The sequence below is a fragment of the Bacillus rossius genome, assembly GCF_032445375.1.
Source record: "Bacillus rossius redtenbacheri isolate Brsri chromosome 4 unlocalized genomic scaffold, Brsri_v3 Brsri_v3_scf4_2, whole genome shotgun sequence".
Lineage (NCBI taxonomy): Eukaryota > Metazoa > Arthropoda > Insecta > Phasmatodea > Bacillidae > Bacillus > Bacillus rossius.
The window spans coordinates 30019603-30044588 of NW_026962011.1; the positions used below are offsets into that span (position 1 = coordinate 30019603).

The 24986-nt window shown below is 39.7% G+C and overlaps 1 protein-coding gene across 1 annotated transcript in view; it reads left to right on the forward strand.

Annotated features, from left to right (window-relative positions):
- Positions 1–7594, forward strand: part of LOC134542394 (out at first protein) — a 197920-nt gene extending 190326 nt beyond the window's left edge. Inside the window, exon 5 of the mRNA XM_063386588.1 lies at positions 1814–7594. Coding sequence (XP_063242658.1) covers positions 1814–2094 — 281 coding nt within the window. The 3' untranslated portion in view covers positions 2095–7594. The remainder of the gene's footprint in view (positions 1–1813) is intronic.
- Positions 7595–24986: the final 17392 nt, after the last annotated feature.

Sequence of the window (24986 nt, forward strand, 5' to 3'; positions counted from 1 at the left end):
CCACTTTAGAACAAATTGTCAAATCATCCAAAATAAAATATCCCATGTATATAGCTATGTTATAATTCTATATAAGAGTACTTAAAATAACACTCGCAAAGCGCTCTACATTCGACTTACCCACAAGCGTTTGACTAACGATGAAGCCATCGAGTTCCAGTGTCGCTTCTCTTTGCTCCATCGCTCGCTGGTTGCGGCGCCTGGAATGCGCGGAATGCCCCGAAGGTCAGGCAGTGCAGTGATTCCACGTGACGTGTGTACGAGTCGGGCGTGCTGCGTGGAAACTGCGCTCTTGGGGCAGGCTGTACACATTCTCTGCGCTCTTGGAGCTGACTGTACACGCACTCTGCGCTGTGAGGCCGCGAACAGGCGCGCTCGGGGAAGTTAGCAGTGATGTTTCTCAATAGCATTACGACGGGGAGGGGGAAATGTTTTATATTACGCAATGTTCTGATTTTGTTTTTTCAAGTTGGGTCACTTTTTCAATGGTGATTATATAGGTACGCCCTCAAGCTCGATTTAGTTTGACGGAGTTTATTTCATTACGTTTTACAGATACTTGGTTTTGTTATTCTGTAAAACAAGCATCGTCTTTTGTTCAAAAAAACTTAATCAGTTAGTTTTTATAATATTTTTTGACGTGACGTCAAATAAATCGATGAACGCCGGCTGCACGCACGAAAAAGTGTCCCGTTACGCACATTATCCCGCTACGCTGTGTCCCGTTACGCTCATTGTACGCTTGCGCCGCATCTATCTCTCTTTCACTCGATTGGAACAACCATCGATTTGACTTTTTCGAGGCGAATTAAACTTGAAACACTCCCATTCGTTTCCTACTTTTACTATCATCGTCCTATCCTTAACATAATAACACAGATAGGAAGAAGTTAAATAGCAAACATGTATAAAATATATAGTTAAAATAATATTTTCGTTAAAGTAATAACATATTTGAATTAATGAGTGCAAATAAAAGTAAATTTATCAATTAAATTGTAGATTTCATTTCACTCCTTCTTTGTATCCATGCATAATTCAATAAAAATGATTCAATTTTATTAATAAAAGTATGCAATCATTTCATCAAGGTTTGGTATGACGTTGTCACGTTAAACTATCGTCCGTAAACCAACTTTACAGATAACTAATTTTTATAAGCTTTTTATATTTGTATGTCGTAATAATCTTAAACTATAATTATTATATTATGAATGTATTATAATATATGTAGTTATAGAATTTTTTTTTTCATAGCCATACGGTAGTACACCATGAACCACACATTCAAAGTTTGATAAGCTCCATGCATCATCGAGATGTAAATTGTCCCTCTTCAGTGGACGAATTGTCTGAGGGTTCGTGGTGACGACACGCAGCAACAAGACCAGGGACTCGAGTGGGACCAGCCGGGACCTGCCTGGGCGGTCACGTGTCGCCTGCGCCGCCCGCGCTCTTCGCACATGTTAAAAACGAGCACCGACCACCGACTGTGGAGTTAATTCTGGAATCTAGGACTGCAACCCTGCTGGCTTGATACCAGTGGACCTCGCGTTCGCACTCCTCCGGTGGACGTACCACGTAGAGGGTCCGTTCAGTGTGTTACGCCCTTGTTCCGGCTGGGTGCGACTGGGTGTCGTCACTGCGTGAGTCATCCGGCGAGCCATTGCAGTGTTGGCTTCCTGCGACATATAAAAAAAGAAGTATGGTGTTTTCAGTACTAGCAACTGTTGCAGACTGCTGGGACAGTGGACCCAGAGCGGCGACCGCAGGGCTGTCCGGGAGCGGGCTGTGAGAGAGCCGTGTGTTGCAGGGGCCTCGCTTTCGTCGCTGCTGTCGGCGGTGCGCCCCTACCCGGCGGCCTCGGACGCCAAGGCGCCGGGACGCTGCCTGGAGACGGCCGACCCGTGGGCGCCGTGCCACTGCCGCCTGGAGCTGTGCATAGGCTGGTACCCGTGCAGCCTCAAGTACTGCCGCGGCAAGACGGCGGCGAGCAGCGGCGCGAGCTACCGCTGCGGCATCAAGACGTGCCGCAAGTGCAGCCTGTTCGCGTACTACGTGCGCGAGAAGCAGCTCTGCCTGTGGGACGAATGACCCCGGCCGCGCAGCTGACCCCCCCGCCCCGCGGCGACTCGGCCTCGAGTTCTGAGCACGTAGGGGGCGGCGAGTGCTTCCAGGAGGCGTGCGTGCGGCCCGCCACACCCCGGTCGACCTGGCGCGGGCTTATCGATAGCGCACTATCGATACAACCAGCGATTCGCTAGTTCGAAGGATCTTTCGATTCACAGGCGCCGTCTCGGCCGCGCGTTGCCACCATCCTGATCAGGCGTTGAGCGTTCACTGGCTCGGACGAATATCGTGTGCTCACACACCGTTCGTATTAAAATCACGCAGTACCGTTTTTTTTTTCTTCCATTTCCAACTTAGTTCTGGGTGCATGTCAATTCGTCATGGCCCATATCGTATCACCTCGAGGTCATTTTTTTTCTGTTCTGACGTCACTACGGAGGCTGAAATTCTCAATGCTGTACGTACTTGATTAGCAGGTTTCCTTCGTATTTTGGTTAGTTACGCAGACTTCTGCAAATACGTTAGCCGTATGCGCGTAGCCTGTTGCTCCGGTTAATACGTGCGCTATCAGAAATCTTAAAGTCTTCTGTACGGCATGTGGTGTGTTTCTGCATCAGACCCATATTTTTTTCATTGCTTTGCTTTGGAAATAGTAATAACTTTCTTGTAAGTTGTGATATTAATTTTTTTTAACTGTTAAATTTATGCCAGAACTACAGACCTCATTTTTGTCTTCATTTTTTTTTTACGCTGCCTCCTTGTTTGAACTTTTAAATTTTCATGTTTTCTTCCACGTTTATCTCTTTCATTTTGGAAGTTACCGTTTTTCGAAAATAGTTTTCATGCCAATTCCATTTTCGTCAATGGCTCAGTTCTATTTGTGATCCAAAGCGATTGCAGAAGATTTAGTGACAAAAACGTTTACAGCCTAATTATTAAAAAATCATTATAAAATGTGTTAGGTTTTTGTAAAACTATTTATTTTTCGATATAGTCCGAATAATCCAAAAAGTTTTTCTTTGTAGAAAAAAAAAATTTTCCTCTGTTACACATTTTTACTGTAATCATTTTCTGATGCATAGTGTTGTTATTATACTCAGCACTAGTAATAACCTTTGACCTAATTGCATCATCTTACTGAAGTGTGGGTACTTTTTCGCGTAAAGCTTATTGGATGAGCCGCACGCACGCAATACAGGTAACCTACCTTTGAGGGTTAGGAAGTATGTAAAAATAACGTAGTTTTATGGAAATTAGAATTTATTTTAATTTAGAGTTATTTACCAGGTCACAATGGGCATTGTAATGCAGCAAAACAAAGTAGATTTGTATATATCTATGGATATTTTATGTATTAAATTTTGATTCATCTAATCTCTACGGGCCACCTTTGTTGTTGCTTAAATTTCATAACTTTATTTTCTTTTATGGAACGTCATTAATTTACGAAAATAACTTTCTGTGGTGGGATTGGACGGAGTTTCGAATGTCTGCTTCATCATCATCTTTAGCTAACAGATTACTTAAAATAATTCGTAAACAAATGTTTGCATTGCTGCTTTAATCCAAGAAAATGGAAAATTCATACTTCAAATATATTTTCACACAAATATAAAAATTTATATACGGTTTTTTTTTTCAAGGTTGTATCAACATTTGCTCTACCGCGCAGATTTTTTTTCGCCTTTGTGTAGTTTTTAAAAGCTCGTTATATTTTGTATGTGTAAGAATTGCAAATACTGTTTTTCAATGAAAAAACTAACAGAAATTAAATGAAAGTGAAAAGTCTCCAGTATAAGAATACATTACTTTAACCAATATTTTTGTAGTGATATTATAAATACGATTGGTAAGGTATAAATTCAATCAAAATCAAAATAAAAATATTACAATACATACCCAGTATTCCATATTAATATAAACACATGAAAAATTAATTATTAATTTATTAAAATAATATAGCAATTTCAGTTAATAATTGAAATAAAAATATCCTAAATGTTTATTCTAATTTATTAATTTTAAATATTTATTAAATAATGTTATTTATAATACAAATAAATCATGCATATGGGAACATAACCCTACTTTATTAATGCAGTTTTTTTGGAGCTCTTGTATGCATGCAGCTTTTCCGTTTTCAAAATAAAGTCTGTGCAGATGAAGTAGAGGACCGTGTCATAATGTACTTAAATAATTTGGTCAGATCTATACTGGGGTCGCATTGAAATAATTAGTTTTGACTTGACTTTTGCTGAACGTCACTTGGTAAATTGTAGCTATTCGATTTTTATTCGTCCATCAAACCCGCGATCTAATTAAATTGCGATAAAGCGCATATTAATTAGCTTCTGGGACGTGTTTAATTACTGAACGTTTTGGCCATTTCTTGTCACTGCCGTCGTTAAAGGCACAAAAAAATCAACTGAAGGATTTTCGCCAATATCACTCTTTCATTCACTTTATTTACATGTATTTTTTGTCCTTGAATCTTAACATCTCATGCACAACACACGAGGGTGCGAAACAATATTTTATTTTGTATGTTTGAATATTACAACTAAAACTTGACAGGATTTGCCGTGGCTGAGAGGAAGCGACATGGATAAATTTTATCTCGCATATAATACTCAACTGAATCCAGAATTACAGTTCACAGTAGAGGCAGGACGTACCTTGTAAAGTAAAATATTTTTTTTTAAAAAACGTGTCAGATTCTGATCCCGGATGTCAGCCATTTCCTTAGCCTTTATCCGTAACTTTTACATAACTTTTTTTTACTAATTTAAACGTTATTGTTTCTAAAATGCTGTTGAATTTGGATTAAGTCTTTTTCTTTGACCACTAAGCATTCATTTAAAACTGATTGGGAGAATTTGATGGATATGCTTAGAAATATTTGTCTATTGCATGTGGTTTAGCTAGTTTCTTAGTGATCGTTGAAGGCAAAAAAACTTGCATTTTTTAGTTTACTTCTTCTGTATACGTGAGCTAGCGAATGTCTTGCCTTTTTTATATGTTTTTTCTCCTTATTTGTGATATTATTTACACGGTTGGTGCATACTGAACGTTATATAGCAAGAACTACGCCCACATTTTTGCCAAAGCTAACTTCTTATTATATATAATATGTACTTAATTTCATATATTTAAAATATAAAAATCTTAATACATTCTTAGTGTACACTATCATCAATACAACGCAGCCATATTTTTTTTTTGTGTAGAATATTTTCATTATTTGTATTCTCAATATTTTCCTCAGAAATATTTTGCTCAACAAGAAGTAACTCTAAATGCTACATTTAGTCGCTATTGTTACGATATTCGTGTTGGTATCGGGTGATAGAAGTACAGATTGTATGTCTTTATGCTACTACCACAGTTAAGAGAATGTTTTAGTGTTCATGTAATTGATATAAAACTTGCCGACGAACATTTGATCTGCCTCTTGGTGCTATGTTCTGTAGATGTGTTTGTTACAGAATGGGTATAAAACGTGTAAACATTAAATATGCATGCCTATGCCATTAAGTGTCGTGCTGTTGTAATGGGCGATAGCTCTTTGCTGTCAAATTAACAATGCTGAGTGATATTTAAAATATTTCTTGCCTTCCGAGTACATTAAAATGTTGTTATTGAAGTGGGGTTAAGAGCATAGCACTGTTGAAAAACTGTTGTACAAAGTGTATTATTGCCATAAACTTGTAGCATACTATTTTTTACTTCACAATTGAGTAATTAAGTAAATACTATAATATTTCAGGCCAGGACCTTAATGATGTGTGTACGATTCTGTTGTGCATAACGTACACTAAAGTACAGGTATTTAAATCGATTAAAACTGTAATTATATTGTATAGACTTTAAAACGTAATTACTGTTGTTTTTTTCGTTTATGAATAACTGCTAAGATGTATGTAATTTGTGCCGAAAAAAAAATTATAATGTATACTCTTAAAATTGAGGGTGTCTTATAGTATGACCCGTAGTTTATAAGTTTTGTTTTATTATTTGGTTAGAATGGGGAACATGCATGCGTGAGGTGTTGTTTGAAGAAAAAAAAAACACTATGAGATATAGGAATTGGGTTTACAATAGCTCTGTGTGTCAGAGACGTAAAACACGTCACGCTGTTTCTTCTGCCATGTCAAGGCCGTGCGTATGAAATTTCGATGGAGATTTGTTTTCATGTTACTGACATGGGGATATCTGCAAAAGTTTGTGTGTTACAGTGTGTTTTAAGGGGCTTTAGTGGTTTATGGAGTGGTTTGTTGAATGATAACTGTCGTGGTGAAAACGGGGTACATTCTCAACCTTTATAGACCCTTTATTAGTTGCAAATACAAAACAATTATGGTCTATAAATGTTATGCAAAAAGTTGATTTGAAAAGTTTCACGTGTAGTTATTTTTATTTTGGAAATTTCCTATTTTAACCTATTAATAAATATTAGCTAGTGACTGCGAGAAAATACCTCTTTGAAGTGCACTTTATTTATTGTAACTGTAATGAGGCAACGGGTGGTATGGTAGCTCACCAACGTGTTAGTTCGCGACAAAAAGTTTACTCTCTTACGAGTAATAAATGTCAAAACACCAGAGTGAAAAAATATTTAAACTGTACGATACTTAACGGGCAGCAAATCCCAAACTTTCAAGCAAAAACCAAACAAATAACGAGCAAAAAATAAAGGTTTTAACTATCCAAACTTTCTCACTAAATGCAAATTTTTATAGTGGGGCATTAGCTTACTTGGATTGTTAGTACAACAAATTAATATTTACCATATTTAAAAAAAAGTTAATGACACAGCCCAAAGTTTTAGGATTATAATGTCAATTTAACTATTTGATGACAAATTATGAAGTAAAAGATATTTAAAATGTGTGAAAAACAAAATGCTGTTTTGTAATAAAAACGTATGATCTATAAATGAGTAGGAAATGCAAAATTGCTGGTATGCCATACCACAAGCACAAAGTATATGGTAACCAAAATAAAGTGAATTGATTTTCACTGGTGTATTTGCCTGATAACTACTTATGCATACTTCTCACAATCAGTGTAGCTATGTTAGAAATATATTATGATAACGACTATCTAGCGGGTGGACCCAAAATTATTTTAAAAAAACTAGGTCACAATCTCGGCCCCGAGCGAAGTCAGGAAGCAGGAAGCAAGTAGATTGAAATAAGGTAACGAAATAAAGTGTGCATATTCCCTATTTTGAAGATGTGAATTCTTTAAGTTTCGTAGCTATCGTTGGACTTTGCTGAGTCAGTGGGGCCTTAGCTTTCTTGTTGCAGTTCCCGTACTGTCCTTCCATTCATACACGTAGCTGATAGCATTTGACCGCGTTATGCTTTAATGCTAGTGTGACGTGTGTTGCTTTTAGTGTATTTCTGGCTGTACCTACACTGTAATGTACTCCCTGTAATCTGTGAGCAGCTGAGAACAAAGCTGTATGTTGTTTGTACGTTTCTATAAAATTTCAAGGAAATACAGCTCGCCTGTAATAATGGATCGTGTACTGTTATTTACACCCTTTTCCCCCAGAAGTAATAATGAATGTTGTATATTGTGAGTGTGCAAATATCACGTGACTTTCCTGATTATATTACCAGAATATCTTGCGAAAGACTAGTCAAAACTTCCACTTTTTGGATGTGCCATGTTACATGATTATAGAACAGTTGCTTGCTAGTTTATTTGACATTAGGTTGTATTTAAAATACGAGGGTTTTTTTCTTTCAACCTCCGATGGACTATAAAAAAACATTTACATAACATAATAATTTTATCACCAAACTTTCAGCAGCTTCTTACTTGTTTTTCTACATAATCCCCAAAACGATCGAGGAATTTGTCATATCGTGACAAGCTTCTCGATGCCTTCTCCGAAGAAGTTAGCTGCCAGTGAGGAGGGACACAGGGCCAGCGCCTGGATCTCCCTCTCCCTCACGAGGCCGCTGTGAGGCGGGTGGACTAATCGCGCGGCGCATTCTACCCCACTATTCGCATCTCTTGCGATGTCTTGACACAGGAGCCAGGGCGCCGCACTATTAGTCCACCCGCCTCACAGCGGTGTCGTGAGGGAGAGGGAGATCCAGGCGCTGGCCCTGTATCTCCATTCACTGGCGGCTAACTTCTTCGGAGAAGGCATCGAGAAGCTTGTGTCACGATATGACAAATGCCTCGATCGTTTTGGGGATTATGTATAAAAATAAGTAAGACCCTGCTGTACGTTTTGTGATAAATGTTATGTAAATATGTTTTTATAGCCCATCGGAGGTTTAAAAAAAAAACCGTCTTCTTATGTACACATCAATTATGCAACTGAGAAACCAATATTATGCGCACCTAAAAGAACTCAAAAGTACGTTTACTGACCTACTACAGAAGAGTCGAGGGTGAAACTGATTCATCATAACATCAGCGGCCTCTGTACAATATTGCGACGTCGGCACGAACAAGTTTGAGTATTTCTTAAATTTGGGGTGGATGCTTTTATACATTTTTACACCCGCCATTGTATAAATTTGTTTCAGTGTGACACAGAAAATAGTTACACAAACAAATGCTTGTTTCCAATCATGTAAATTCAAGGTTTTTCTGCACGAACCCACGAAGGGTAACAAAAAATGTATTGCAAATATTATCTTACAACGAAATGCGCCCGATATTAGTGTAAAGAAATTGTTTATGACATCGTGAACATGGCGTTGTGTACCACCAGTGACTATACACGAGTAGTCAGAATTCTATCATCAATCTTCAGATGCAGGTTCATCCCGAAAAAATAAGTTTACAATACACACACCTTATGTCCTGAAATGCTTCCAAAGGCTGGTATACGCATTTGAAGTTGAAGATGAACAACTGGTTTATTGAAACACATAGAGTAACATTTAATATGGAACCGAAACATCTGGCTAATGTTTCATTTGACAAAGTTCGAGAAAAAAACATTGTTGCCGACTTTAAATATTTTCATTTAAATTTTTTAAGATACCACCCTTATTTCCCATACATTTTTGTGACGTTAAGGAACAATGTGGTTTATAAAGGCAGTTTATTAATATTAACGTCAAAAATGACGAACAAGTTTCATTTGTAATATTGCTGTAAACCGTGCCGTTTCCAAGACATCCTAGTATAAAGTTTGTAACGCACCTGTGCAACACAGAAGACTAGGTTGTAATCAGGGGCATTGAAAGATGTGGATGAGTCATTAAAGGAACTAAAAATATAATATTTAATAATATAACTGAAACAGCTGCATACGAAAAAGAGTTCACGAAATACGTGACACGCCTGACATAAATCACCGCAGGAGAAAAAAAAATTCCCACTGTGATATGTTAATAAATTATGTACTTCCAAAAATAAAATTAATTGTGTGACACTCTTTTCTTTACCACCTTACAAAATAAGTATATGATAATTGTTTCTAATCACTGCTGTTTGCAAGAAAATTGCATACAAATTAAAGTCACCCTTCGAAACGCTTTATTAAGACATGCGGGATTGAGTGTTCGAGGTTAAACTTATGTATTAGATAGCATTTGAGACACATGGTTGTGGTCTTTGTGAGTAACGCAATTTGAGCAGTAACGCCTAAATAAGTGAAGTAAACCTTCAGATAGACAATCCCGCAGTTCTTATGAGAGCGTCGAGTCTAGTCGAAAAAAAAAAAGGCGAGTGCGTATAGTCCAAAAGGCGAGCAGTGGAGGATAATATGAAAATCCTTTTATCATCCCCGTCCCGTGTTCTGGTGGCTGGGCGAAGAGAACGCGGAAGAAACGGCCGCAGGAAAGTGGCGGTTATCCCGTGCTGCGGCGCGCGGAAGCAACGCGAAGGTAAACTTTGTTTGTTTGAGCCGGGGCGGCCGCGCGGAGGCGATAGCTAGTCATTGCGAGGTTTCCTTTGCCGGCGGGCGCCTCGGGGCGGCAGATACGAAATCAAGTTCGAATCGGATTGCCGCGGAGTTCCCGGGGGGTGAGAAGGAGCCGGAAGAAGGGGGGGAGGGGTTTCTGTTGCCTGCGCTCACTGTGTCTGCTGATATCGTGTTTGTGTTCCTTTGAAACGTAATCTGGGCGGCAAGGTGGAGGAGTGTTGGGTCTCGTTTGAGCGCGGGGAACGTGGAGCGCAACGAAAACTGTGATTTGAAAATACGAAGCGAAAAGGAATTGATTAAATTCCTAACATGGGGGGGGAGGGTCGATATTGGCTGGGTGAGTCATTTCCCCTCCCCCCTCCTTTTTCCTATCACTCGTTCCTGTTCCGTCTTTCTATCTCCATCTCTGTTTTCCTTTTCTTTGGTTTTCACTCAACCTTCTGTTGCCTGAGCGATGCTGTGTCCGTGAGTACGAACATGGCATGGCTGAAGTGTGGCCGGCAGAGACTCCGCACTTCTGCTGCTTGGGTTCGGCAGAGCTGGAGTCTTGTGTTCACACAGAAAACATTAACAAGCAAGTACTCAAGACACGCAAAGCGTAAAACCAATGTGTTAAACGCATACGGTTCCAAGAACCTACAGCACCTAAGAATAGAACGCGAGGATTTACCATCGTACAGCCTACTGCGTTTCATCTTGCGTGTCTGTTTTTTTTTTTTATTTCGAGAGATGCATTTTACAAACGTTTAATACTGAATCATTAAGGCCCGCTTGCAGAGTAATTAAGTAAAATCGAAGCAAAAATTTTGCAAGTTAATCAAATTGAGAAATACGCTACTCTGCCACAAGCTACGACTGGGCAACATTTAAGGACAGTTAATGGGAATAAAATACTGTTTATTTTTTATCACGCTTTACTTGTTAATCATGGCCATTGATTATGGATAATTTCTTGATATAACTTATAACTACATTAACTTTACATGTCGTTGGACTAAACACGGGTCATCAAATTAAGTCTTTAAATGCAAAATATTTCTCGCAGTTTAGCAATTATCGAGATTGGGGAACAACTTTCGACTAACAATTTATAAGTGATAACCTTTTTTCGTTTACTAGTTGCGTGTTGAACCATCTTTCTGTCGTAGTTAGTTAAAAACAGGGTAAGTCAACAAACGAAAAACGTTAAAGAACATAATTTTTAGGTTTTCAACGTTTTTATCGTGACATAACGATAGCCTTTTTTGCAAACTTTATAACTACACTTTCCGTCGATTTAAATTTATGTCTTCTCCAAGCCTCACAACCAATACACGTATTTACTGGACACAATTCCAATTTCAGCAAATCTCTTAACCCCAAAGGTCTTAAAATACACTTAGAGAACTCGTACTTTTTTTATGTGTAACATCTTAGCTCTCGGTATTCTGCATGTGGTAGGAGTAATTTCATGAAAATGGAACGGAAATGCAAGACAGCGGTGCTGCGTCTGCGCAGAAGTCTCAGAAACATCGAAAAAATGAATCGAAAAAATGGCGGTCGCTCGTGCAGCAACATAAGCCCGTATATAGTCATTTGGTAAATATTAGGGTACATTCCAAACGTATTGTTGGGCCAAATGAAACTTTATATTTGGAAAATATCTGGTAAATTAAAATAGGCATCCTAGAAAGTAATCCCAATTTTTAAATGTCTTAAAAATAACTATCCCTACATTGCTTATAATATATATTCTCCTTATTAATTTTCCAATGGTCTAGGCAAAATGATGGTTAGGTGTGCGCTTAGAAAGTTTGAGGTCCGTGGTTCAAATATAATCAAAACTTTTTTAAACTTTATAATAATGTTTTGATTGAATAATAGTATATAATAATGTTGGATCAGCTCAATAAGGTTAAGGTTGGTTTTTAAGTAGTATTTACAGACTTTTTTCAGTCTTTAAAAAAATACACCAACATATACTTAGTGTTATGTGTTTTCAAATTTTTCAGATTAATATTTTAGTTTGAAAAATCTATAGAATTAACTGGTAAATGAATTTTAACGAGCTGGGTAATATTTTTAAATAATTCCATTTCGAAAATTAAGTCAAAATCCGGGATCTATTGGCCTTCAACTTTTAGTTTGAAAAATATTTCAAAGATAACGCCACGTTCATAATGCTTTAATAACAAACAACATTTTAAATATATTTTACGCCATGTTCGTTTTAACACAATATTCCTGGCTAATAAAGTATATGTATTTTTTTAGTTGCTGTTATATTTCTTTTATGATTATTTGAATCTAAAAAATGTATTCCACGACAGTTTCACTATCTTAAAGTTTACTTTGGCACACCAATACTTTTAGTACATCCCCCGTGTGCCCACCATCTTGATGACTTCGGCTCGTGGCTATAGCAGTTTCTACATGCTTGCACATTAGATTGTTAACCTGTTAGATTTCCGTTGTGTATTGCGTGCATATTTTATTGCCTTTCTGGTGCATCCTAAAATTATACCCTCAACGCACGTAAATAATTATATCCCCAAAAATGATAGTACCATCTTTTTAAAAATAATTATAGTTAGGTTTTTAAAAGGGGAAATATTTTTACTGTTTTTTCCCCTAAAAAGTATACATTTCAAATATTATCACACTCGGCATTGTTTTAAAGAAATCTACGTTAAGTTTGGTGTCCGAGTTTTGTATTTTAAGTTTATTTGAAACATGAGAACACATGGATTTGCTCTTTACCGAGGTTAGATGTTTACACATCGCTGGTGTGAACTGAAAGACTCGCTCACTTACTTTTTTATTTAATTTATAATTCTTAATGTATAATGTTCCTGTGAGCATTTTTCTACGCAAGCAGTCACGAATGAGTGTTAATCTTCCTTTTTAGCGTGGTTCATATTCTAAATTAAAATTAAAACTAAAGAGTCTCGATGTTACAACCAGTACCAGTGGTGGCATGGGCGATTATATATAGTCTGCCCTAATATTTTGTAGTGGGGCCATGAAGACCTGGGGAGGGGGGGGGGGGTTGTAGATCTGTAAGCCGTCTCCCAATCTATCTTTGAAGGGCGCATATTTGGGTGGACAGGTGGAGGGTGCCGACCTATGGGTTGAAAAAGGATGTCCTATTCTTCAACATTGCGCTGGGCAGGGCACAAACATGATTAACAATAATTATTCAGCACACATATGACAATACTGGCAGTTCATAAACACAAATTAAAACTATTCTTTAGCACGTACAACATTGCAGCTCACAGATGCGTAGACATTGGGGCTAGGACCCCGCGGCAGTCAACCTGCAGCTCTCTCCGTTCCGAGTGTGGCCCGACGCAACACCTCGCGGTTGGACATTTTTTAATTAGTTCACTGGTAGCACCTGAAGCGTAGACGCTGGAGCTAGGGTTTAGCAATGTCACCTTGTACTGGCGACAGGCGACCTGCCGCGCTATCCCTTCCGAAGTGAGACACGATGCGCTAGTTCGCGATTTATTAACATAATTTAACTCGCAGAAGTGTTATTAATATGCGCTCAACGCCATCTTTATTCCATATGTTTAGGGGTAATGGCAGCCTGGAGGCGACAATTACAGTTGGCCACCGCCAGGGGCGCATGCGCCACTGGTACCAACCCAGACACGCCCAAGCACCAGTGCGGACCGCAGGATCCAAGCTCCCGACCCCAGCATGGCTGCAACTCTCTGCTGGACCAACTGTTCTTCCTGCACTGAATCTGTCTGCTTGCTGCTTGCAATACTTAACCCCGCATGAATGAGTCCAGGGTTTACCCTGTGTATGCAGGTTTTACCTGGGCCCGACTTTACTAGTCATAGTCTAGAGTTAAGATAGGGGAGTTGGGCATGGCATCAATCGCTGCCATGGCCGGCCACTCCCCGAACAAAGCACACGATGCATGTTACCCTTCCTGCATGGCTGACACCCAGCATGATTAGGCGTAAAGTCTTCGGCCTAGGACGCACCTAGAGTCTTCCCTAACCCAGACCCCTCCCAAACAATCACACTTAGGGCCGGTTTCACAAAGTCTGGTTATCGTCCGGTTATCTTCTGATTAAAATTTAAGTGCTGGTTAGCTGTTTCTCAATATAGGGTTAACAGTAATCGGCCGATTAACTGATGGTAACCAATGATTAAGTTAAACACAAGAAGAGGTTCTGATTAGTTGGCTACTGCTGATAGTTTTGAGGTTATGTATATTTTTGAAGCTGTTTGAAACCACATAGTGTGCAAAACAGAGATAATTGATTGAAGTGCCGCAGTGATGATGGCGAATGAATTGAACATTTTGTTTGAAGATGATGAAGAAATTGTTGATTATTTAAATAGACCACGAATATTTCGAGTAAGGCCAAATCACTTTCAAATGAATGACAGTGAATTTGCAATGAGGTTTCGGCTTAGCAAAAATACGGTCCTAGCACTGTTGCTTTGTGCAATATTTTTTGTATATTAAGCGCCCCATGCTTTTTTCTCATTTATACTAGTATTGCTTATATACTATTGTCATAAATTAAATTTTAAAATTATTTTTTACTTTTTAGTTTGATAATCTTTAAAAGCATGTTTCTTTAGTTTTTTAAACTATATTTATTTTTAACTTTTTAGTTTGATATTCTTTAAAAGCATGTTTTTTTAGTTTTTTAAACTATATTTATTTTTAACTTTTTAGTTTGATATTCTTTAAAAGCATGTTTTTTTTTAGTTTTTTAAACTATATTTATGTATAATTATCATAGGGAAATGAGTTACCGATACTACCTATTACCATCTGAGATATTTGGAATTGCAACGTCACAAAGAAATGGTAAAGTCTCTCCGAATCATTTACAGTTAGATGTATGGATATAATCTTAGAATTTACCAGAAAAAAAAATTTTTATTATTTCGGCGTGGCCGGGAGTATAACCCACGATCGCTGAATCCGAAAGCTGACGTCACAGAAGTCGCGCGCCTTAGACCGCTCGGCTAACGAACATAATGAAATCGGTGGGACATTTTACAGTGATGAGCCACTCACTCTTAGTCGAAAGAGTTACAGACGGACAGACAAACAAACATACAGGTGAAGCTAATATAAAGCATGTAAAATAGAAAGACAGTTGGATGTGTTTGACATTGTTTTAGGTAAAATTTTCCACTAAAGATATAAGTAATTCCGTTTCCGAAGCAAGAAAATTTCCGGATCGTGGCCGCTTATTTTCGTCCATATTGATGTTTGTTTACAATTTTCTCTAACCGAACCTTAAACGGGGAGCCTACGATTCACGCCGAGTATTCGACATGCCCGAACATTACCGAATACTTTCCTTCAGGTGTCTTCGGAATTCTTTTGTTTAGGTGAAAAAACGTATGTTTTAAATGCCGGACATAAACAAATAAAGGTAGGAAGTTTCATAAAAATAAAACAAATTAAGCCATTAAAACCAAGACTAATATTTGAGTAAATATACGAACATTCCTATATTTTACATTCGTCTTGCAATATCATCAAATTAAAATGCGATGTCATTTACTTAAGGTTTATTTTTTGTTTGGATATTGTTGCGCAAGTAATAAGTAAAAAAAATATGTCAGTTCCTACTGTTCGTCCTTTGTCCCGGTTTAAAAATTAAAAATAATTCATATTATTTTTAATGTCCACTAAGTTTGAAAGTATTTATAATGTAACTGACCTGACCTAATCGACCATTTGAATTAATTAGGCATTCACGAACACACGGCAAAATAAAAATAAAATGCGTTTTTTCACCTAAACAAAAGAATTCCGAAGTCACCCGAAGGCAGGTAAATCGGTAATCTTCGGGCATGTCGAATACTCGGCGTGAATCGTAGGCTTCCCACCTTAAACACTGGCCAAAAGTAACAAACGAAGGTAGCACGACAGCCAATCGCGATCCAATACGTCATCGCCTGGTTGCCATATTTCCCTTAACCGTTGTTTAGTTAAACACTCGTTAAAAAATACGTTGGGAAACAGTCAAATGATAATCAGTACTTTAATGTCCTGTTTAAATTAATCGTTCGATTAGATAACCGAAACTTTAAACAGACTTTGTGAAACTGGCCCTTAGCTTTAGTTAGGTTAAGGAATAAAGAACGTCACTCATCGGCGCTTGTCGTGCGCCCGGCGAACATGTTGGGGCAGCGAGGAGACCAGAGCTCCCCGCCACCCCCTGAGCACTGTCGCCGCAACCCCCGTCGTGACGAGCCCCGCCCTCCCCTCCAGCCCCTGCGCCACTCTGCCCTCCAGCTTCTCTTGGCTGGTCACGTATTTCTTTCCCAAATCCCGCGCGACGGAGCCGTCGAAGAAAAATGCTTCCTCAGGGACACATTTCGGCGGCGACTTCCACCTGCCCACCTGCAGCTCGCGGGCACGGCGACAGGGGGGAGGGGGGGGGGCATCAGGGCGACTCCAGCACAAACAGCAAGTGTCTCGTCAACTCTATGGTTGAGGGTCTGCAGGCGAACACTCCTTAATTTTACTACCGCAGGAGCGAAGCTTAATGAGAAAAACAGCACTGTGCATGTTCTGCAGGCGTGTGTTTAATCCGTGGGCTTTAAAATTAATCAGGCTTTGACAATAAACAAAGGATTGAACATAGTGTAAACTACACTCCAGCTGTTTTGCAAGATGTTAAAGGTGTTATCCAGCTAAGATATACTCAGATATGCCAGCTAGCCACTTCACAAAATCCTTATGTTTGAGAAGGACATGTGTTATTTAATTCATTGGGGCAATAGTTTTAATGCTTTCCACTTTTAAACGTAGGAAAAAATTAAACTTTTTTATACGTTTTCGCGGAACAACAGCACGATAGTTATATGTCACGATATTTGAGTCTCGATTTGTTGCTGTACACGCCGAAGGTATGTTTCTTGAGAGCTGCATATTGATTGGCCAACGTTGTTGATATATTTATTAGTGTATGTCTTCTAATTTTAAGGTCACGTGTTCCATTTTGGGCATATATGATTTTATAATTGGTTTCTAAGCCAAGTCGTCAGTCATCTGGAATATCCTTTAAAATTTCATATGTGATACATTTGGTGTTTCTGTGTTATAAGGATTGGCCAACCTGGAAGATAGCATCGTTCTCAATATTCACGAAGGTTGTATTTCCTCCCTCTCTACATGTACTGGATCATTCAAAAGTCCTTAGACAAACTGTAGGCGAAGGTCAGGCATACCGAAACAAGTAATTCCATCAATATATCATCGGGGTCATGTCTGATGATGGAACGCCCGCAGATTTGTATAGAGTTTTCTAAACAAACTGTGATTCACAGCCCTTTCCTGTCGCTCGCCCGTCAATGAAATGCACCTCTGCCATTTTGTGACTGCAGCTGTGCTGTTTTGTAACTGCAGCTGTGCCATATTGTGACTGCAGCTCTCCACCGGTTGTGCGACAATTCCGACCACAGAAAATTTTGGAAATGGGAAAATTCGCGACAATTCCTTCCACTGACTCGCAACGCTTTACCATTTTTATACAGCCAGTGACAATTGCGGACATGTACACATGTTGTTGGTTTTTTGACTCACTACAACCCTCTCCCCTCCCCCTTCCGCACTCTCCCGCTCCCGCACACCAAGCGTTAAGACTGTTTATCAATCAGTCAGTCTACGCTGCTCTTTCTTTGTAAGCACCCCAACGTTGTGATGGAAGTTATTGAAACGGAGAAAGGGAAGCCTGCAGTTCTTTATGGTGGACATGCCTACCGAAAGAAGCGTGTCAATGCTGATGGTGCTGTGACATGGGTTTGCTTACAAGAAAGGACTATAAACTGCAATGGAAGATTAGTTAGTAGAAATATGGAAGTTTTAAGTGTGTCAGATCACGAATGTATTCCAGACATTGCTAAACTTTACGTGATGAAATCTGTCTTTAGAGTCAAGAAAAGAGTACGAGAAGAGTGTGTTACCGTGGCAAAAGTGTACTCTGACGAATTGGGCACTTTACACGATAAAGAATACGAATTCGTGACTGAATTACCACATGCGTCGTCAGTTAAGCGGACTCTTTACAAGGCACATGGATCATTAGGTTATGGGTTATTGGTGTACCTACTGAACGTCAGGATATTGTGTTATCGGAAGAAGGTTTAAAAATGAGCGATGGCAGTAATTTCCTTTTAACAGATAACGGGAGAGAAGACAGAATCGTTGCTTTAGCTGATGACAAGGGGAGAGAGTGCCTTAGAACTCAACGCCACTTTTTCATGGATGGTACATTTCGAAGCTGCAGCAAGCAGTTCGCACAGATATATACTATTCATGTAGATATAGGAAGCAATGAAAAAGAAACAAATGTAATTCCTGTTATTTTTGCTTTGCTTCCCAACAATTAAGAAAGAAACTTACATTCGTGTGTTTCGGTTGGTGATGGAGAGAATTCCAGAGTGGAATCCTCAGACAATAAACGTGGATTTCGAGTCAGCGGCCATATCGGCACTCAAAGAAGTGTTTCCTTCTGTTGATATCAATTGTTGTTTCTGCCACATGAGGTAAGAACAAAGCGTAGGTTTAACGAATGAGTATAAAGAAAACGAAGAATTGAGACTCAGCATCCGGATGTGTGCAGCTCTGGCTTTCCTAAAACCCGAAGATGTATGCGAAGGGTGGCTCATAATCCACAGAGATGCACCCTCAAACTCTAAAATAGAAGAGTTCTTCGATTACTTAACTGACCAGTGGCTTGAAAATGACATCATACCTGTGCAGCTGTGGACCTGTTATAAGCGAAGGCACCGAACCAATAAAGCAGTAGAAGGTTGGAACAGTAAAATAAATGCGTGTCTTGGTAAACCACACCCGAAGATACAAGACGTTATATCTTGCCTGAAAAGAGAAGCGGAAAACGCCAACATTATGTACATGAGGATGGAGCTTAATTAGAAGGGGAAAAAAAGTTGTACAAGAATATCGACGAAAAAATTCGGATGAGCCAAGAAAAGTACGAAAACACTGGAGACTTGAAGAAGAATCTTAGAACCATAACCTATGTACAAAATTTAGATTAAAATTTCAACACTGACAATGCGTATTCACTTTTATTTTAAATATTAGTAATAAAAAAGGGGGTTGTCTGTAGAGTCGGTTTACGGACGATAATTTTACGTGATAACGTCATAAGGAAACATTGATGAAAAAAGGATACTTTTATGATTTGAATTGAATTATTATCAATGAATTATCATTATTTTGTATAATACAAAGAAGGAGTTAATTGAAAATTAATATTTTTTTCATTGAATACTAAATAAAAGCAGTTGACTTTTTATACGATCGTTTATATGAGATAATAATTTTTTAGTCAAAATTGTAACATAACCTATTCTTACTGCACTCGCCGACCGATCTACTTTTTTTTTAATAATTATTAAAGAAGAAATATATAAGATTATATCGCTAATCAAATTCTTAAAATGCAAGCCTTTTTTGCAGCAATTGTTGTAATAAACAATGGAAACCACATTAACTTTTCACTTCAATTTATAAACAGTTGACAAAACAGTTCACGTGTAGGTTGTGAGCTGCCGCTGTCTCTCTTCTACTCGGACGCATCGGCCGATGGAGTGGACGAGAGATAGATGCGTCACAAGCCGATAGTGCCTCTCTAACGCTTGTTCCGCGCTCTCGCATGCACGCTCGGCTCAGGCGGAACGTAACAATGAGTCATGCTTTATCGTGCGTGCAGCCTGCGTTCATCGATTTATAAGACGTTATAACGTCAAAAAAACAAATACAAAAAAAATTGATACAACGTTGATTTTAAACACGCCAAAGTAGGTTTGACTTAAAAGTGAGAGAAGTCAAAGTCACCCCCCCCCCCCCCCCAATTTATTTATTTCATGATATTCGGTGAGATGATGAATTAGCTGTCCGGAATTTTCACAGGACGTGTGTTTGTCATTGAGATTATGTTTATCTATTTGTCGGAATTTTCGGTGTCCGGAATTGTCCCGACACCCTCCATTCAACTTCGGCAACGTTCGCGCCTCTAGTGTTCGTGCAAGTCCCCACCCACTCTCTGTGTGTTTGCGACTCCATGGCCCACCCTATACTTGTCTAAGGAAGTTCTGTTTACGCATTTACTTACCAGATACAAAGGGATTACGTTAGGGTTCAACAAGCAGTGAAGTCTCTGATAAGGTGAGAAAAAAAATTCGGATTACGCAGGAGTTGTACGTTTAATCATGATTACGTATTTTACTAATTCGTATTATTTTTGTAATAGTAAAAATAATAGATCGTGACTCATTGAGTAATGCCCCTCTTCAGATGGCTCTGATGTTCCTGGCTTCCTGGAAATGAATGACACTATATGAGATCACGTTAGAGCAGAGGTGAAACAGGGATGATTGGTTGACAGGGAAGAAAACCCGCCAGCTCTTATAAACATCTGCCACTCTCCTGTCTGTGATTGATCCGAGTTGTAATTCGCCTGCATCGAAACACGGGTGGCATTGATGACAGAATAACAGTTTGCACTATAATAGTCGTTCGAATTGCTTCAATTGACTCAGAGGATTCCTACAGTTCTTGTAACCGAACGTCACTGTTCAACCGGCAAAATTTCCTGATTTCCCAATGAGTTCCAGTAATTGATCTCAGGTTCATAGTACGGCCCAGTTATTTACCAACCACCTGTTTCCACATAGTGACAATTATACTTATTCAAATAACATATTCAGGTATGGAATGTAGAAGGAGCGTATTTAGAATTTGATTTCTGGGGGGAAAGGGGAGGAGGTAGAACCTCTTTGCCTGCTATTTGTTTTAAAATTCATTCCTTTTGTTGGTGGGAATGATATATATTTTAGGATTTCTTAGTATTTGGGGGAAGGAGGAGATATATCTCTCAAACTCCGAGCACGCCCCTGGAATGTAGTAAAGTGTAGTCTTTTATATATTCAACACCTCCGGCAGGGAACCATCTTTGGGTTTGTTTTGTGCAGCAGACTTTCTTGGCGCAGAGAAGCCATTCCAAGAATGTTCTTCAAATGAGACACGGAAAAACAAAACCCCCGCCTCGCACTGAGAGCGCGGCGCAGACAGCTGAGAGAAGCAAGGCCGGCCGCGTCGTGAATATTCAGCACTCGCCGGCGAATGTAATATTTATGGCGGGAGTGTACGGGCTGAGCCAGTGCTGAGCCAGCAGCACGTGCGTGGGCGAAGCTGAGCATGCTGAGCATGCTGAGCATGCTGAGCATGCTGCGCATGCCCGCACGAAGCACCAGGTGTAGAGTGACGCGCCGAGGAATGAACACTGTTTGTTTGCGTGTCATCATTAACATTATCTACCTCTTGAATATGCATTGCGCCTGAGTTAATATTTACGTGTCTATTGTTCTAATGCCGTGTTTTACGTGACATTTAAATAAAAATCATTCAACAATTCTTCGCAAAATCTCAAAATCGACTTAGTTTTTAATGACTAGATTCGAAAATAATCCATTTGTGACTATAGGTACTTGACCCAGAAATGTATAGATTTGTCATTATCTTAGAGTAAATGAATTTTTGTCATTTTTGTTCTCGTATAAATCTAACATAAACACATCTGTGATGACAGGGAATGAAGTATGTAAGGTGGAGATGCAAAATGTTCTTTGTTTCCTTCTGCGCGATCCTCGCGTCATCCAAGCCGACCCTGCCTGAGGCGAGAGTCCTCACTCCGTGGTTGCTTCATAGTACCGCTTCCCTTGAGGGAAGGAAACTGTCGGATATTTATTTATGACGACTTTTGTCAGGTTTTCCAATCATATTTTGTTAGTATGTTTGTAAAATATTATTTAGTTCTAAAATTGATACTTTATCAAACCCCAGCGAATAAAGGGTAAATGTTTATTACACTCACGCTGATTAACTTCAGCATACCAATAAATTATTATGGATACCTTAGCGAATTAAATTTTATGACACAGAACAATTAAATTACAGGTTTCTTAGTATCCGTCTCAAGCGTATATTCGTACATTGTAGACGTGTTAACAGTAGATTGAATGGGGCGAACCATCGAGTCCTCGGCAGACACGACGGAGGTACTTCGGGAAGATGCTTTAAAGTTTTTAAATAGAAACATCTCGTTTTCCATTGGTTGGACTCGGAAATGACAGCCGAAATTAGTGCAGGAAGGCTTCGTTCCGAACCGCCGTGGCATTATACTCCACCCCACCGCTGCCGTCGCCGTCGCCGGCAGACGAGGCGTCCTCTGCAGACGACCAGACATTTCTGCACGTCGGCTCGCGACACGACCGACCTGCCTCTTGTGTTCTCTCTCTTCCGCCTCGCAAAAACCAGCCGAGGACGAGCTGCCAGAAGAAATAAAGTACACTCCGCCCCCTCCTTTTCACCCCCACCCCACCACCCAACTGCTCCAAAGGTCACCCGGGTTGCTCGCTTCTCGTCCGCCGACGGCGCGGAAGGACTGGAAACGGCAAAAATATAATAAATTTCATCTCTTTGTCAGCCTCGTCCCTGGAAGCCCGTGGCCAGATATCCCGGAACAAGGGAGTGGCCCGGAATGGACTTATTAAGTGCCTCGGCTTAGTGCACAAAGCGCCCAAGAGCCCCCTCCCTCCCCCTGCCATCACCCGCCCCTGACCGCTGACCGCCCGCAGAAACCGCGCTCTGGCCGGGTTATAGCCCGTCTCGCGCTTAGACTGCAGTACACGGCTTATGGCGCGCGCTGTTGCCAGATCTCCAACAAGTTACGAAGACGTTCAGGGGTATGTGCTGCCTTGCAATTATGAGTGCGCGAGAAGTATTTTAAGAATTAGTTTTAGTAATCCATAATTTAATAGGCCTATACCTAAAATCACGCTCATATATCCGTAAAATAACTCTTCTTTTTTAACTTAAAACAAGAAACAATTCACACACATTTATTGATATGAACTCACACGGAAATTGTAATGTTCACTTGTTAAATAAAAATATTATCCAATTCCTTCAATTTCAAATACTTATTTATTTGGCAAGAGCGCGCAGAAACAAGGACAGCGCTTACGGCAGTCGGTGTGTGTTATAAAGAGAGATAAAACGCCAATTTACTTCCACACTGTAATCTAAGAGTGGGACGTTCTATAGGTATGGACAGTTAATTCCTCAAAAATTAATCTTTTTGGCAACACACACTTCAGTGCTTTTAGCTTTTAAAATGTAAATGTACTTTGTATAAAAAATATTTTCCATTTAATATGTCGATAATGACCACAATAACATTAGTAGTTAATGGAATATCGACCTTACTTGCCTGAGACAGAGCAATGCGGACGCTCTCTAGGAACAAACAGTAGAAACAAAGAAGATGAAATCCAAGATGGCAGCCTCAGGCAGACGTAAAAATATGGCGGACATGACAGAATTCAAGATAGCAATCGTAACAAAAATTGCAACGTTGTAGAATCCAAGTTGGCGACTGAGGTCAATTTGTATAATACTTATCATAATTTTAATTTGTCAGAGGATTGAAATGATTAATTTCTTATTATATCAACTTGGTAAATAAATTTTTAAAAATTTGTCGTGGTTAGTTTATGTTAAAGAATATTTTATTACTTATAGGGCTGTAACCATGAAGGGAAACACGAAGAACTTGTAAACAGTAATACACCTGCTACAGTAACCACAAACTCACGATTAAATATTTTAAAAATAATTTAGGTATGTTACAATACTATTATTAATTTTATAACAAAATGACGTTACTACACAAAAAAATTAATTTCTTCCAATGGCAACTTACTCTTATCTTGGGGATATACAATTCACATTCATGCAAATACGAATAAGTACCTGTGACCAAATGTGAAACTGTCAAGGAAGGAACCACCGACATTATTGTGGCCCCATCTTCAACACTTGTTTCACTTTAAAAGGGACTTGACAAGCAGTCGTAGCAGCTGAGGGATGCTGGAGACTGGGGGCGATGACCCCCTCCCCCACGTGACCCAGGGACGACCCCGCGCCACGCGCTGGCTGATCGTGTTCCGCAGACTCGGAGACCTCGGCTCGCCGTCTCAACCGCGCCGAGAGGGAGTTCAGTTCGAGCTCGTTTCATCTTGCCCGAGCCGTTCATTGCAATCATTGCATATCACGAGCAGACCCCGACAGACTAGAAAACAAACTGGTTTAGGATTAATTCGTGAGAGATTCGTCAAAGAAAGTTTCAAAATTTCCTTAGAATAGTGTTCAGAAACACGAACCTCGCCGTTCTTCATAAAGGAGACGCCTTGCATTTGAAGATACTTAATTTATTCTTTAAAATAGATTTTACTCTTTTTTTGCGACATTTTAGAGCAGAAATCTCTTAATTTTCCGAACGAAATTGTTTGAAATCGTAAAATGCTTATACAGCAGTGTTTTAAAATGCCTGTGTTATTGGGTGAAGTGCATCCCTCCTAACTTATCATAAGTGGACGGGCGCCGTATCGGCGATATGCTGCCTGGTATCTTCGAAGCTGCGAGATAGACCACCAGCGCCTGACCTAGAGGCCACCCGCCGTACGGGATCGAAAGAAGTGTCCCGCTGTATAAAACACCCGCAAGTGACAGGAAATGACGTCTGCCATCTCAGCTGGCTGGTCCAGACTGCCGAGGTGAGGAGAACTCAGTGTGCAAAGGAACTCGCCTGAGAGGCACAGGAGCAGTCTGCACGGAGTCTCTCCTCGTGAGGACGTCGCGACGCCGCCCGACGCTCCGACCACGAAGGACGCCACACTGTCCGTCATCGCACACCACGTGATACTGCATTCTGGACTTGGAATGTCCTCAAGGAAAGCCACTTGGTGATAGTCCCGCAGCCATAGCTGTAAAATATTCAGTCCCGAACGAACTTCAACTCTGGACGAGAGTTATTTGGTACTTGTGAAACTATGATATGCAACTACGTGAGGAGGTAGAATATATTGTGGTTGGCTTATGATGACTGTTGCGGTGTCTGGTCGTTGAGCTTATCGGCGGTCGGTGTGGGTGTTGGTGGTGTTCATCCTG